The following is a 17,019-nucleotide window of genomic DNA, read 5'->3' on the forward strand; positions in this document are numbered from 1 at the left end:
ATCCTTTTGTTTCCCACCTCCTGCACTGAGTCCAGAGGGCAGCCAATCAGAGCTGGCCTTCCTGATCAGCTGATCCAGCACGCTTCCTCTCAGCTACAGATGAGCCACTGCTCCAACAGACGGCTCCATAGAAGATGGCTGATGCCACAACAGAGTCGTAGAAGCTCTTTAGGAGGACCCAGTCTATCATTAACCATTAAGGCTACGTTCACACAGCAGCCTGAAGCGATTTTTTTGCTCATATGCGACCTGGATCTGATCTTTTCATGACTGAACAACACAGATATAATCTTTGCCAATGCAGCTCAGGCCACTTCGCCATGTGGTCCTGAATCCGATACAGTTTCAGATGCAGCCTGTCTGAACAGCCAGGTCGCACTCATCTGACCTGAATGTCATTAATATCTAACAAAGGTCCCTCAGATTTGACAAAAAAATCTGAACTGAGCATCAAGTCTTGCCATGTGAACATAGTCTTAGGTTTATGTTTGAAAGCAAAGAAACATCTAAAAATGCAGGAAATGTTCCCTCAAGGCCACCAGAGAAAGGTGGACTCCCCTCTTCAGGTCGGTGGACAGTCCTTGTCCCAAGAGGAGGAGTTGAAGAATCTCAGATACTTGTTCACGTGCGAGGGAGGGATGGATGGATGGATGAATGATGAATGATGGATGGATGGATGGATGGAGCGTGTGATCGATAGAAGGATCGGTGCGGCATCAGCAGTGAGGCGGTCGCTGTATCTGACTGTCGTGGTGAAGAGGGAACTGAGTCGGGGGACAAAGTTCTCAATTTGCCAATTGATCTACGTTCCCACCCTCACCTATGGTCATGAGATCTGGGTAATGACCGAAAGGACAAGATCGGAAATACGAGCGGCCGGAAGGAGTTTCCTTCCCAGGGTGGCAGGGCGCAGCTTTCGAGATCAGGTGAGGAGCTTAGTTACCCGGGAGGAGCTCAGAGTAGAGTCATTACCCCTTCACGTCGAAAGGAGCCAGCTGAGGAGGCTCAGGCATCTGTTCCAGATGCCTCCTGGTCGCCTCCCTCTGGAGGTGTTCCAGGCATTATAGGGAGGAGGCCTGGTGGAAGGCCCAGGACACGCTGGAGGGACCATGTCTCTGAGCTGCCCTGGTGTCGCCTCGGGGGGCCCCCCAGAGCAGCTGGAGGAAGTGTGCATGGATCAGGAAGTCTGGGCATCTTGGCTTAGACTGCTGATGGATGGATGGATGGATGGATGGATGGATGGATGGATGGATGGATGGATGGATGGATGGATGGATGGATGGATGGATGGATGGATGGATGGATGGATGGATGCTCCCTTAAGACTAGGACTGAAGATCTCATCTCTAGCAGGTTTTTCTGCCCATTCAGGGTCACCTTGTGTGTTTCAGGTCACGATTTCCCCTTTTTCTCAGTTTGGAGTGGAGGTTGTAATATTTCTGAATGGACGGATGGACGAGCAGAGTACCATGAACCCAGGAAAGGTGTCTGAGGAGCATTTCACACATTATTTCTACCCAGTCAACCTTGCATGGTCACAGGGCAGCTGTTAGCCATCTCTATCTCCAGTCAGATCAGTCCTTCGCAGCCCCGAACACTGAGCAAACAGCCATGCACACACACACCTCAGGCAATATAAAGATAAAGCAAATAAGCCAACACTTCACTGGACTGTGGGAGGAAAAACCTGACTCACACATGGAGAGATAATGCAACTCAGGCACCGTATAAGCATATGTCATAGTATTTGATCTGTTTCATTCACATAAACTCTAATCAGTTAATAAAGCTAAGATGTAAAAATGTCTTGATGGTTAATGAATGGCTCAATCATGGCTGCTTTCTTCTGTTGGGTTTAATGGAGATCTGCTGATAGCATTCACCGGCGCTCTGAGTTATGACCAAACAGAACCAGATACCGCGTCTCCCAGCAGATGGCCGGGCCCGGTGGCTCTGAATGCATTAACACATCAGCATGAAAAGGTTTTATGAGGCGATAATGGCAGCAAACATCTCCTGGTTCCTGCAGCTGCTGCAGAATGAAGGGACGTCAGACAGAAACACTCCCAGACAAACACAGAGGAGCATTCATCAGGATCACTAACAATGAGTCACACAATATTTAGCATCTGAACAAGAAACAGGCAGAGATTAAGATTATAAATTAGGAACAGTTTGATTAATACGTAAGAATTTGGTAACATCTGAGGTCCAACAGCTGCAGGTCTGAAGACCTGAAGATTTCCATGTATAAAAACATGTTTGAACTTTATAGCACGGTTAAAGCTAAAGGCCGAGAATAACCTTAACCCACCCACCTACCAACCAGGTACAAATGACAAGTTCCTCTAGGTTTTATTGTTAATATTTAACTGTTTTAGGGGGGTCACGTGGGAGCACCGAACAAGATGGTCGCCTGAATTGGAGCTGCTCATCAAAGCCCTCAATTTGATCTAAATCCGGCATTTAAATCCGGTCTCTTCTGACAAATACTCAGTCTTTAGGTACAATAGGTGTTTCGGTGCCGGACAGTCAGCCGTTTTGAGGCAATGACGACTAGAACATCGTCTGCCAAGCATGGTGCTAATGCTACAACTAGCGGGGCTAATGCTAAACCAGCTAGCCAAACCACAGAGGCAAGTGTGCTGCTTGAAATGCAACAATCTCTCAAGAAAGCCACGGAGGAAATGGGAAAAGTTGGGCAGCTGTTGACAACTCTGCAAGAAGAGGTGAATGAGGTAAAAGAAGCTAACAAAGAGCTACGAAATGACGTTGACCAGATTATGCTACGTCTGGATGAAGCGGAAAGCCGCATCTCGCAGCTAGAAGACGAGAATGTCAAGTTATGCACGTCTGCAGAAAAAAGTGCTAAAAAGTGCGAGGAGCTTCACCAGGCTATTGAAGACGCCGCTAATCGTGACAGGAGACAGAACCTGCGCTTAATTGGCCTGAAGGAGAAGTCTGAGGGCGGAAAACTGGACGAATGTGTGAGACAGATCATCTCTGAGGCGCTCGGTGTTGAGCTTGACCGCACACAGCTACAACGGGTCCACCGCACCGCTGGACCAGTCCCTGACGAGGACAGACCGCCCAGACCCATCGTGATGCGGTTTTTAAGTTTCCTTGAACGTGAACGGGTGTTGGACGCGGCAAGGGAGAAGTACAAAAAGAAAGAGGTCATCGTGTGGAGAGGCTGCAGGCTGTCGTTCTTCCCTGACATGACGAGAGAGACAGCGGAGAAGCGAAAGAAGTTTACAGACGCACGGAGGAGACTACACGAGCTGGATGTGCGCTTCACGCTGGCGTATCCGGCTGAGCTACGCTTCACGTGGGAAGGCAAGAGGATGAGATTCACCGATCACCGTAAAGCCTTGGCCTTTCTAAGCAACACTCAAAATGAAGAGGAGGAGCACCAAGAATGATGTGGTTTATGGACTAAATGACAGACAGTGAGTAAAAACCGGTTAAAATGTAGATTTTGTTGGTGATTGCTTCAAATACGGTTCTGTATTGAAAGAAAGAATTTAAGTTATTAGTTTTGCCAGTAATTTACTATTTCGTTAGGATTATGATTATATTGTTTGGGTAACACACATATTGGATATTTTATTTGTCATGGTACCAGTTGTGTTGTTTAGAAGAGACAAAAGGGGAGGATGGGGGCCAATTGGGCGATCATTCGTGTGTCTCATGGGCCGTGTTTATGGGAGGGATTTCTCTTATGTGAGAGGGAGGGGGAGGGAGGGTTTTTTTGTGTTCAGGTGTTTATTTCAGTTCATTTTTCCTGATGTGGGTTTTACATCAGAGGATGTTTTTGTTTTGGCACAGTTGTTTCATTTAACAGCAGAACTTTCACCAAGTCACAGAGGTAGACATGGCTAACTGTTTAAGAATAATATCCTGGAACGTGAATGGGCTGCAAAACCCAATAAAGCTTAAGAAATGTTTGACATATATTAAATCCCAACAAGCTCAATTAGCATTTATACAAGAAACACATTTATTAGACTCAGAAGTAAGTAGATTAAAAAGGGACTGGGTGGGGCAGGTGTTTCATAGCTCCTACGCTAATAAAAAACACGGAGTTGCTATTTTAGTGCATAAAAAACTAAATCTTACTGTTTCAAAAGAGCACAAAGACTCTGATGGCAGAGTAATATGCTTAGAAGCTGTAATCAATGGTGTGAAGGTTAACCTATGCAACATTTATGGACCAAATCAAGAGGATGCAGATTTTTTCCATTACATAAACAAAATGATTGGGGACATATCTACAAGCAAATCAATAATTGCGGGAGATTATAACCAGGTCGTGGATGGGGTCTTGGATAAAACTACGTATTCTAGGGTCGAGCCCAAGGACAGAATGGCTATTGAGTTAATGATGAAAGATCTCAACTTGGTAGATATTTGGCGGGTGATTAACCCTAAAGAACGAGAGTATACATTTTATTCTCATAGGCATAAATCTCATTCCAGAATTGATTACTTCCTAATCAGCAATAACTTGGTGCAAGATGTTTCAGACTGTTCAATAGGACCAATTGCACTGACAGATCATGCCACCGTACACTTGGGTTTGATTTTGGAACCAGATTTGATCAAAAAGAGTAGGTGGAGACTTAATGTGTCTTTATTACATGATACTGAACTATGTAAGTACTTGGAACAGGAGCTTGATAATTTCTTTGAGTTGAATATGGGTTCAACAGAAAGGGTGGGTACTGTTTGGGAGGCATCAAAGGCCTATATACGAGGGAAATTGATTGCATATGCATCAAAAAAAAAGAAAGAACAAATGCAAAGAATAAATACAATAGAAACTGAGCTAAAGACTTTGGAAAAAAGGCTATCAGAATGTTATGATGAGATACTGTTAAGACAAATTTGTGATCTAAAACTACAGATAAACGACATATATAACAAAAAAGTCGAATATGCTTTATTTAGATTAAACACCAACTTTTATGAGAGTGGCGAGAAAGCTGGAAAACTCTTGGCAAGACAGCTTAAAAGGAAAGAGGCTAATTTTACAATACCAGCCATAAAAGATGAATCAGGAATTCCAAAGACCAGTACTGGTGATATTAATGATGTTTTCTTTAAATTCTATAACAAACTTTATGAATCACAGGTAAAACATGATCTTGAAGAGTGTGACAGGTTTTTTTCAAAATTTGACTTGCCTAAACTGACAATTGATCAACAAACATATTTGGATAGCCCTATAACAGTAGAGGAAGTAAAAAAGGCAATTTCTCTCATGAGACCATCGAAGTCGCCAGGAGTGGATGGGTTCCCATCGGAGTATTATAAAAAATTTGCAGACAAACTGGCTCCAATTTTGACGGAGGTCTTCAAAGAATCACTTGATTTGGGGAAAATGCCGGACACTTTTAATGAAGCCCTAATTTCCTTAATACATAAAAAAGATAAGGATCCTATGGATCCCGGCAGTTTTAGACCGGTGAGTCTTATAAATGTAGACTGTAAAATTCTGACAAAAGTCATTGCAATTAGAATGGAAAATATATTGCCACACCTAATTCATATGGACCAGGTGGGATTTGTGAAGGGAAGGACATCATCAGATAATGTCCGAAGACTCCTGCACCTCATGTGGCAAAATCGCAATAATGACACTCCAGTAGTGGCCCTGTCGTTGGATGCCCATAAGGCCTTTGACAGGGTAGAATGGAGCTTCCTCCAATACACTCTGAAAGCATTTGGATTTGGGGAAGGCTTAATCAAATGGGTTAGTGTGATCTATGCAGACCCTAGAGCCGCTGTGTCAACAAATGGGTTAGTTTCACCTTTTTTCAAACTACAACGCGGGACAAAACAAGGAGACCCATTGAGTCCCCTTCTGTTCACCCTCTTTTTGGAGCCCTTAGCTGCGGCAATCAGAAATAATGAAAATATCAAAGGTGTGGTGCAGGACTCAGAAGAACATAAAATGTTCCTGTATGCTGATGATATTCTACTTCTTATTAGGGATCCTTCCACTTCAGTCCCAGAGGTTTTGTCAACAATTGAACATTTTTCAAGGTTATCAGGGTACTTAATCAACTGGCAGAAGTCTGAGGCCATGCCAGTCTCAAAGAACTGTTTCCAAACTCACCTCTCACAGTTCCAATTTAGATGGACCCCTGTTGGTATGAAATACCTTGGCATTAAATTAAGCCCGGAGTTGAATAATATAATCTCAATCAATATAGAACCACTGCTCCATAACTTAAAAAATAATATAGATAAATGGAAACTATTAAATATTACTTTGTGGGGTAAAGTTAATACCATTAAGATGCTGGTTGCCCCACAATTGAATTATATTTCAATGATGGTACCCCTGATTATTAGTAACACCTGGTATAAGAAATATAATGAGCTAATCAAAACATTTTTATGGAATGGGAAGAAACCGAGAATTGGTCTTAAAAAACTTTCGGCTCTGAGAGGGACAGGAGGGATGGCACTCCCAGATTTAGAATTATACAATATTGCATTTGAATTGAATAAATTATCCAGGCATTGGAAAAAGCAAGACTTGGATAAGGGATGGGTTAAAGTTGAAAGGGCATTAACAACTCCTTTTGAAGTCATCCAGCTGCTTTCTCATAAGCCTGAAGGTGAACTACAATATAACCCAATTATACAACATTCTAAATGGGCATGGAATAAGGCTCACAAAATATTGGGCATCTCCTCATATAAACAGACTTACTCCTCAGTTTGGAACAACCCAGTAGTGCGTATTGGGGAATCTCCTGTTTATTGGAAGAAATGGTTAATAGGAGGGGTCCAGAAGATTGAGGATTTGTACAGAGATAACAATTTCATGTCATTTGCAATGCTGAGAGACACCTTTAATCTTACAGATAAAGGGGATTTCTGGAAATATTTACAAATAAGAAGTAGTGTAGGTTCAGTTTTTGAGTTGAGCAATATACAGGGAGAAAACCCATTACAGGCCTGGCTAAACTTACCAAAAAATTTCCAAACTGCATCAATGTATTACAAGAAGCTTTTAGGTGACCAAGGTGCAATATGTGAAGGTTTAAGACTGAGCTGGCAAAAAGATCTTAATATTAATATTATGCAAGATATGTGGGAAAATGTTGTTTCTAATGTAGGATGGGCCACCAGGGATGCAAGAAGCAAATTTATTCACTACAAAATTATTCATAGATTTTATTTTACACCATCCAGATTATTTAAAATGGGTTTATTACAGAAGAACACCTGTTGGAAATGCAATGGTGATATTGGCACATACATTCATGTATTCTGGGAGTGCCCCCTGGTGGCTCCATTTTGGACAGAGGTTGTAAAATATCTGGAAAGATGTATTGGTTTACCTATCCCAGCATCACCACAAATGTGTTTGCTTGGCAGTAAATGTTTTATACCTCCTGGGTTCACTATGGACACTTACAAGTTTGCTGTGACTGGTTTTCTTGTTGCTGCACGTCTAATTTTACGAATATGGAAAAGCCCCCACAAGCCACAAACATCAGACTGGATTAAAATGATGACAGAAACTGCTTCATATGAGAGACTGTTATCAAAAATTCACGACAATCAGGATAAAACAAGCCGGATTTGGACATATTTTTTTGAATTTGTAAAAGGATCTAACTCTGCTGAACTTACTGTAATCTAATTACAATGTGCCACTTTTATATTTTTGTTGTATTGTTCCTGAAAAAAAAAAAATAACAATATTTAACTGTTTTAGTAGTGTAGCATTTTGACACACTCAAATGCTAATTCTAAATAATATTTATAATATTCTACTATAAATAATATTTCAGATGATAATTGTTGTTTATTGTTAATAACTTGTTATTTTTGCATCATGGCTTAGAACTTCATCTTTTTTTAAGGCCCACCCTAATGCACTGAATGGCCAGTAGCATACATACATTCCTCACAGATGTGGGGTGTTTTAAACCAATTTTGCATCTGTAATCCATTGCCCATTCACTTTTCTTTTTATATATATATATATATATATATATATATATATATATATATATATATATATATATATATATATATATATATATATATACAAGCAACAGATCACTTCTAGAAGCTTAGCTAACCAGGACATTAGAGTCTGTAAAACAATTAGCTTTTATAGCTCTAAAGCTGAACTGAGGAGGATATAAGTAACATATCTGAGCAGCCTGACCCAGCAGGGTCGTGACCTGGTGCCAGGCCCGGCATTAAAGGAAAACATTAGATGCCCATTAATCAGATTTTATTTTCCAAAAGCAAAACCAATTATAAAAATTATAAAACACAAATAGTCCTGAAAGCATTTTATTTTATAAATTGCATCTTAGTGTTCCTCAGTAAAGATTTAGTATTCTTGTGGCTGATGAGTTACATCTAGTGTTGCAGCGATGCCATCTTTTGGTTCCTAGATACCTGGCTGTGCAGTATCAGCCAATACCATCTGTTTGAAATTAATGTGTGTATCTATGAAGAACTGCAGACTACTTGGATGTAAAATAATCACCATCGTTGCTTCATGTCAAGCTGCTGCCTTCCTTTGTGAAGCAGGAAAAAGACTAAAACAAAGTGAATCCAGTAGAACCTTTTATTGCCGACCTGGAATGGGTGACAATAGTTGAAGAAACTTTTGGCTCTCAGAATGGTAACAATGCCCTACTGGTTGGTACTCGCCGAGACTGATAACACTATTTTAGTGCTGGATCGGAGCCCTGCATGATACTGGTATCAGTATCGGTGCAACACTAATTAAATCTCAATTTTGTGTTTGTTTGTTTTTTATAATGCATCTAGCTTCACAGTTTGTCTTTGCAAAAACAATGTGATACGCTAGGCTAGCTTCTGATCCAACTCTGTCTGGTTATGTGACGTAAAGCTTGGCCTTGGCCTGCACCGAGCAAACGGTGGATGTTATCCTTTTGTTTGAGAATGTTGGGTTTTTAAAAAAGGGTTAAAAGATGGAAAAGTACAGAATTTATAATTTCATTTTTTTTTTCATTTTGGGGGGTGGTGCTACCCCTCCGTGCGCTCTGGGCCCACTTGGGGCAAACAGTGAAGGACTAAAATTTCCTCAAAATATCATCCAGTCAAAAAACTAGAGATGCATGTTTCACCTGAGCGATCTTCAGGATGGAGTCTCCATTGATGTCAAAGTTGGGAGAGTAGGTGATGCAGAGCAGGACCTGCAAACAGAGATAAACGCTTCAGATGCTCTGCAGGAGAAGGTCAGAGGTCAATGCTTCTTCTTCTGCCTTTTAGCAGAATTGAGCCGTTCGTTACTCCTCACCTTCATGACCTCCACCTGCAGGTCCTCATGCAGAGACGGAGTCACTCTGATGGCCTCCAACATCTGGCTGAGCAGCTGTTTCTCCAGAACCTCCACCTCCGAGCCGACACTGCCCACAAACCTGTCGTCACACAGGAACCTCTGATGGCGGACGGGAGCAGAATTCACTTATTAGGCCGAATCAGACAGAGTCAGGTGGTGAAGATCAAACATGTTTATCTCCAGCTACCTGCATGCCAGAGAGCGCCGTCTGTCCCAGTTTGGTGTTTTTGGACTCCAGAGCCATCTGCAGCGGCAGCAGGCAGCGCTCTCTGCATTCAGGAACAGAAAAAATGAATATTAATGAAGCACAGATGCACCGATACACAAGTATCTAACAGGAAAGAGTCCAAGCAGGGAAGATGATGCGACAAATACAATTCTGGATCCGTCTGAAGCTGCTGCTTTTTATCTCCATGAGAAATTAGATTCCAGCTTTACAGGTGCTGGTCATAAAATTAGAATATCATGAAAAAGTAGATTGATTTCAGTAATTCCATTTAAAAAGTGAAACTTGTATATTATATTCATACATTACATACAAACTCATATATTTCAGATGTTTATTTTGTTTAATTTTGATGATTACAAATGACAACAAATGAAAATCTCAAATTCATCATATCAGAAAATTAGAATATTGTGAAAAGGTTCAAAATTGATGGCCCCTGGTGCCACACTCTAATCAGCTAATTAACTCAAACCACCTGCAAAAGCCTTTAAATGGTCTTTCAGTCTAGTTCTATAGGCTACACAATCATGGGGAAGACTGCTGACATGACAGTTGTCCAAAAGACGACCATCGACACCTTGCACAAGGAGGGCAAGACACAAAAGGTCATCGCTAAAGAGGCTGGCTGTTCACAGAGCTCAGTGTCCAAGCACATTAATAGAGAGGCGAAGGGAAGGAAAAGATGTGGTCGAAAAAAGTGTACAAGCAAGAGAGATAACCGCACCCTGGAGAGGATTGTGAAACAAAACCCCTTCAAAAATGTGGGGGAGATTCACAAAGAGTGGACTGCAGCTGGAGTGAGTGCTTCAAGAACCACCACACACAGACGTATGAAAGACATGGGTTTCTGCTGTCGCATTCCTTGTGTCAAGCCACTCTTGAACCACAGACAGCGTCAGAAGCGTCTTGCCTGGGCTAAAGAGAAACAGGACTGGACTGCTGGTGAGTGGTCCAAAGTCATGTTCTCTGATGAAAGTAAATTTTGCATTTCCTTTGGAAATCAAGGTCCCAGAGTCTGGAGGAAAAGAAGAGAGGCACTTCATCCACGTTGCTTGAAGTCCAGTGTAAAGTTTCCACAGTCAGTGATGGTTTGGGGTGCCATGTCATCTGCTGGTGTTGGTCCATTGTGTTTTCTGAGGTCCAGGGTCAACGCAGCCACATACCAGGAAGTTTTAGAGCACTTCATGCTTCCTGCAGCTGACCAACTTTTTGGAGATGCAGATTTCATTTTCCAACAGGACTTGGCACCTGCACACAGTGCCAAAGCTACCAGTACCTGGTTGAAGGACCATGGTATCCCTGTTCTTAATTGGCCAGCAAACTCTCCTGACCTTAACCCCATAGAAAATCTATGGGGTATTGTGAAGAAGAAGATGCAATACACCAGACCCAACAATTCAGAAGAGCTAAAAGCCACTATTAGAGCAACCTGGGCTATCATAACACCTGAGCAGTGCCACAGACTGATCGACTCCATGCCACGCCGCATTGCTGCAGTAATACAGGCCAAAGGAGGCCCAACTAAATACTGAGTGCTGTACATGCTCATACTTTTCATGTTCATACTTTTCAGTTGGCCAACATTTCTATAAATCCTTTGTTTTTATTGGTCTTCAGTAATATTCTAATTTTCTGATATGATGAATTTGAGATTTTCATTTGTTGTCATTTGTAATCATCAAAATTAAACAAAATAAACATCTGAAATATATGAGTTTGTATGTAATGTATGAATATAATATACAAGTTTCACTTTTTAAATGGAATTACTGAAATCAATCTACTTTTTCATGATATTCTAATTTTATGACCAGCACCTGTATTTGACCTTTGATTTTTCCCATTTAACTGTCTGCTGAGTCACAGGAAGCTTCATGGTGGGATGAGGTAAGAGGAGGAAAAAAATCAATCAGTTTATTTCTGTCATCGGATTTAATTTCTACTGAATGTCGACATAAATGAACCATTTAAATCTCCTCCCAACCTCTGCCTCAAATAAAATAAAAATGTGCCTAATATTATTAGAATAAGTCATGGTAAACACATTTAAATGTGTAATCTAAATAAAATCAAACAAAAAAATAAAAAAATATATATATTCTTCATTTCTTCTTGGAGAACATCAGATTTTTCCTGTTGACCAATATAAGGCTCCAAAGAATATTAGTAAAGATTTATTTTTTTATTCTTTATAAGAAATTGTATATTTTTTCATGGGACAGAAGAGAATCATAACTTCACTAAAAAAAACATTATCTACCAAAAGGAGGCCAGAATGATAAACCAATAAAAACAGAAAAAGAAAATAGAAAATATCTCCTGAAAAAGGTGGAAGCTGTGATTCCAAAAAAGTAAAAATAAAAATCAATCCACTGGACTTTGTTTCCAACTTTGAAGACGTTTCTCTTCCATCCAGGAAGATTTTTAATTCCAAATGTCAGAAATAGCGTTTAGTTCCAGGTTTTATCCAGCAGCCCAACAAAGCCTGGTTTTAGTTTAGAAAACATGCAAATAGAAACGGATGAAAGGGTCCCCCCCTTTGGAATGGGGGTCGTTTGGCTTCTTTGTTAGCCTGCAATGCCCCATACCTGTCTATGTCTCTGAAAGGGGGTCGTTAGGTGAACCAGTTTGCCTGTTTAAATGTCCATGTTTTCTGCTTTGTTGGGCCTTCCAAAATTTAAACCACCATTTATTCTTTCACAGTTTTATCCCCCTAAATCATAAACTGAGTAATCATTATTTATCTTAAACAAACTCAGTGGCCAGAACGTCTCCCAGCTCCACATTTTAACAAAATGAAATCAACAAAAACCTTTTCTATAGGTTTATGTAGTTCATCACTGGGTGAGTGATGTAAGAATGTGTCTAAAACAAAAAACTGCCTCCTCTTCATCTTCAGTGACTCTTCGTCTCTCTGCATTTGTTCCAGTTTCTTAAACTGCGTCTTTCTTTGTGGTTGATTGAGTCTGTTTGCTGCTGATGGATTCTGGGCTTTCAGTCGCCTCTGAACCACCTCAGCTCCACGCCTTCAAATGGGCTGCAGGGAGCCTCAGAGTGCAGAACGCTTCAATCACTTCACAGTCTATTTATGAGCCTGAAGAAAGAGAAAACTGAGCCACGGGAAAATGAGAAGGAGAGGCGACGCATAGAGAGAAAGACATCACAGATAAAACTGGCAGAAACGTCTAGAAAACAAAGAATCGTCACAATTAGATGAATCAGATGATCAAGCTGCTTCAATGTCGGCATCCAGAACTACATCAAAATGAAAATGAATATTTTATCTAATTTTGATAAAACAAGAAAAGCTAAAATGAATGATTCAGATTAGTGAATCTTCCATCACCTAGATGTGTTATCAGGCTCCTCTCCTGTGGAACCAACTACCAGTTTTAGTCCGTGAGGCAGACACCCTGTCTACTTTTAAGGCTAGGCTTAAAACTTTCCTTTTTGATAAAGCTTCTAGTTAGAGTGGCTCAGGTTATCCTGAGCTATCTCTATAGTTATGCTGCTATAGGCTTAGACTGCTGGAGGACATAGGGACCCCTTTTTCATCATTCTGCTTCATTCTATCTCTATTCTCCCACTCTGCAGAATCTGTTAGTTCAATCTCTAACGTTCTGCTCTCTCTGCTTTTTCTCATAGTAGCTTCATCTGGTCTGTTCCTGTTTGGCTGTGACTCCATCCTGGAGAGAAATATCAGCTGTGCTGCTGCCATCAACACCTTTGTTTCTAGATGTTGGAGCTTGGCCTGTTTTCCAGTGTAGTCCTGTTTCTCTGACTGTGACTAACTGGATGTGCTCTCTTCATCCTCTGACATGGGAGCTGGCTCGGAGCTCGTCTGCCTGGCTGTGTGTTTCCTGGACGGGGCCGCCTGTGGAGCTGGTTGACAGTTGCCTTTTGTATCTATGCTTCTTTTTCTATGTCTGCTTCTGTCTCCTTGAACCCCAGTGGGCCTCAGCAGATGGCCGCTCACACTGAGCCTGGTTCTGCTGGAGGTTTCTTCCTGTTCAAAGGGAGTTTTTCCTCTCCACTGTCGCTACAAGCATGCTTAGTGTGAGGGATTGCTGAAGAGTCAATGAGTCGATGCAATCAGCTGGTTTTCCTTAGATAGAAAACTTTGAATCAATCTGACTGGATGATCTGATGAACTGGAAAGTGACCTGAGATGACATGATGTGAATTGGAGCTATAGAAATAAACTGAATAGAACCACAGCAGATCTCCAGCTTCCTCCTCTCCCACACACCCGTTCTCCTAAGCTCACTCATCCTGGCAGCAGGATGCTTCCTAGCATTAATTCAGTTACTGTAGCATAAAGAGCTCTGAACGTTCCTAGCTGGCATGAGGAGCCATACGGCATCCCACAATCCTTTGCATGACAGAACGTATGGCTCCAGATTGGCTCACAGCAGAGCTTTTTAAACTCTTAAACTTCTAGCAAATGATGCGTTTTCTCAGCTTTTGTGTTGAGTTTGTAAATGACTGCACATCCTCTAAAACACTGAGCTTCATATTGTTGAATTAAAAATATCATACCTCCAAACACTGTCTTTGTTAAGATCTAAAACATTCAAACAGAAAACTGGCAGTTATGTTTTCACTGTTCTTTTTTTCAATATCCAGATGGTGGAAATATTTCCCCATTAATCTACCTGTGGTAAAGGTGCATCCATGAAGTAAAGGAGGAAGTTATAAAGCAGTTTTGGACGGACGAGTTAGCATCATCTACTAAAAATATTCTTTTTTATATATATTCAGTCACTATACAGATATCTAAACTGATTCCTGTTTGCAAAATTTCCTCTAATGTTTGGGAGGAGATCAGAAAACCGTCTCTGGTTTTATTTCACTGCTATGTTCAATATTTGCATCAGCAGCTGATTAACACCTGGATCATTTAAATCCATTCAAATCAGACCAGAACAGTTGAAAGATGCAGGAGACCCAGAGCTCTGCTAACCTGACTCCGCCAGATGGATTTGCTCCACATAACCATCTGGAAACCTTCCTTTGAAGTAATTTTGGGAAGGGGCGAAAATACTGGTTAGCTGATTGGCCTATGTTGGTGATAGACGGGCCAAATAAACCAATCAGATCAACGAAGCATATGAAGTACTAACAGAGCGACGACGAAAACACAACCACAAGCCAGGCTACTCTTGCTGAAACCAGTCTGGAGAAGAGCAGAAACCTCTTTTCCTCTGAGAAAAGCCTCCAGAGCAGTGTTTTGCTCTTCTTTCAGTGAAGAAATACTCTGTAATTCCCATAAAACTTGCTCGATAGCCACGCTAACGCTAGTTTCATCGGCTGAAGCCGCCATGTTCTTTAGACTGAACTGTCGCGCTTCTCGTTGCGTCACACCTCAACCCGCCTCAAAGCCAACGCTGATTGGACGTTCGTTTGGTGAACAGCTCCAAATTTTCTTTAACGGAGAGTCTCCAGACTGATCTGCGAGTGAAACCTTGAAAGCTCGCGAGATCAGGATGGTCTCACGAGGCTAGAGCTCTGCAAGCTGTGACCCAGAGGAACCCGTCAAAGAAATGTTTCTGGAATACTGAGACTCTTCCCAGTAGACTCTAAGAGAACGGAGGCAATAAACCATGTGATGACGCTGGTGAAGATTCTCAGTCATCCAGGTCATAGTCATTCCAAAAAAAAAAAAACAATCCACTGGACTTGGTTTCCAAGTGTGAAGATATTTCTCTTCCCATCCAGGACTAACGGGTCCAACATCTAGGTATGGGCAGTCGTTTGGGTTCTTAGTTAGCCTGCAATGCCCCATACCTGTCAGAAACATAGACAGGTATGGGGCATTGCAGGCTAACTAAGAACCCAAACGACCCCCATTCCCAGAGGTTAGACCCGTTTTTCCCGGTTCAATCGCATGTTTTCTGAGCCAAAACAAGGTTGTTGTTTTTTTGTCCACTCTATGAAGCCTCAAACTCAACGCTATTTCTGACATTTTGAATTGAAAAGGCTTCCTGGATGGGAAGCGAAGCGTCTTCAAACTTGGAAACAAAGTTCAGTGGATTGTTTGTGAACTTCTTTTAGAGTGACCACGTGACGATGGAACATTTAGACCTTCTTTAGATGTTCATGTCACCAATGAACTAACTCATGGTTAAAGTTAGTTCCTTTTTCACCTTTTACACAATCGATGCACCAATAGTTTCCCAGATAATCTAGTTTTCACTTCTCCCCCTGCTTTACCAGAACTCAGACCCATCATGTTTCTGTTTCACAGAGCTTTACAGACATTTGTGCATCGGAGTGATAAGATCTTTCTCACCTTTAACACTAGAAAACAAAGGAGGTGGTGTTTGGCCCCCGGCTGGTCGGGGATAATACCATACTGTTAATCCACAGTACCTGGTAGTCTTCCCCGTGACCACCTTTAAGCTGATGTCATCATGACTCATCATTTTTTATGCAGACTGATGGTTTTTGCTGTCAGAAGGAAGATCTTCTTTTTATTTATCACGGCAGCGATTCAGGGTGTCATAACGGAAGGGTTGGTGCCGTTCTTTGCCAGTCTTTTCTCATTGTCGGCAAGATCTTGGTGCAGAGTGCGATGAGGGCAAGGGTGAAACTTTGTGATGAAAGTTGGTGGGGACACTCTAAGGGTGGGGGCCTACTGTTACTCGACCCGATGCATTCATCAGGTTTTTGTATTTTCCAAAAATGAGCTCAAACATATATTTATTGAATGTTTTCCTATTGTTGAATAGGAAAGCAATCCTTTTATTGCATTATATATATATAGAGCCCAAAAAGCTTAATGTACAAAAAAATAACGACTAACAGCCATTTCTGATGCCAAAAATCGATAATGCATCCCTAGAAGTACAATTTCAATTCCATCCATCCATAAAAATATGGATATGCTGCATTTTAAATTTAGCATAGCAGATTTTTTTCTTGTAAACTTTTTGGTAAACTTGGATATATGTTTTATTACATGTTGCATATCCCAGTAAATCTGTTTCACCTTCAAATCTGCAGCTCTCCCTACTTCTCTCTGTGCTCTGTTTAAAAAGATTTATGAATCTTTTTACTATAATGATGCCAGAAACTAAATGTCCAGATATGTAGAAGCTCTGCAGTCTGTTTCTGTCTGAAGAAAAAATGCACGTATTTAGATTTGAATCTTTTGCAGTGATGATGTTGTCTCTAAACAGACAGAATTATTATTTTATTGGCAGATGTTGGTTGGATGCAGCAGAGAAGAATCAAAATGAACCAACAATACTGAGCCGAATGCATGAAGAATGAATGAATAAACTTACCGAAGCTGCGAAGGAGAAACTTTGGCTGATCCTCTCTGAGACTCCAGAGTTTCTGTGAAAAAAAACAAAACCAAGAACGATTATTTATGTGACTAAAAACTGTAACAGATAAACAGCACTACTTAAATATTTAGACTTTTTTTTTTTTAGAC

The 17,019-nt window shown here is 41.1% G+C and overlaps 1 protein-coding gene across 3 annotated transcripts in view; it reads right to left on the bottom strand.

Annotated features, from left to right (window-relative positions):
- The window catches only part of arfgef3 (ARFGEF family member 3), an 85,860-nt gene that overhangs the window by 64,069 nt on the left and 4,772 nt on the right, over positions 1–17,019 (bottom strand). For all 3 annotated transcript variants that reach the window (XM_038268602.1, XM_038268601.1, XM_038268603.1), the window contains exons 2-5: positions 16,868–16,919; positions 9,537–9,618; positions 9,308–9,448; positions 9,135–9,203 (exon numbers count right to left, since the gene is read on the bottom strand). In XM_038268602.1, coding sequence (XP_038124530.1) covers positions 9,135–9,203; positions 9,308–9,448; positions 9,537–9,618; positions 16,868–16,919 — 344 coding nt within the window. The remainder of the gene's footprint in view (positions 1–9,134; positions 9,204–9,307; positions 9,449–9,536; positions 9,619–16,867; positions 16,920–17,019) is intronic.

This window comes from Cyprinodon tularosa, unplaced genomic scaffold (assembly GCF_016077235.1).
Source record: "Cyprinodon tularosa strain WSP-4 unplaced genomic scaffold, ASM1607723v1 ctg704, whole genome shotgun sequence".
Lineage (NCBI taxonomy): Eukaryota > Metazoa > Chordata > Actinopteri > Cyprinodontiformes > Cyprinodontidae > Cyprinodon > Cyprinodon tularosa.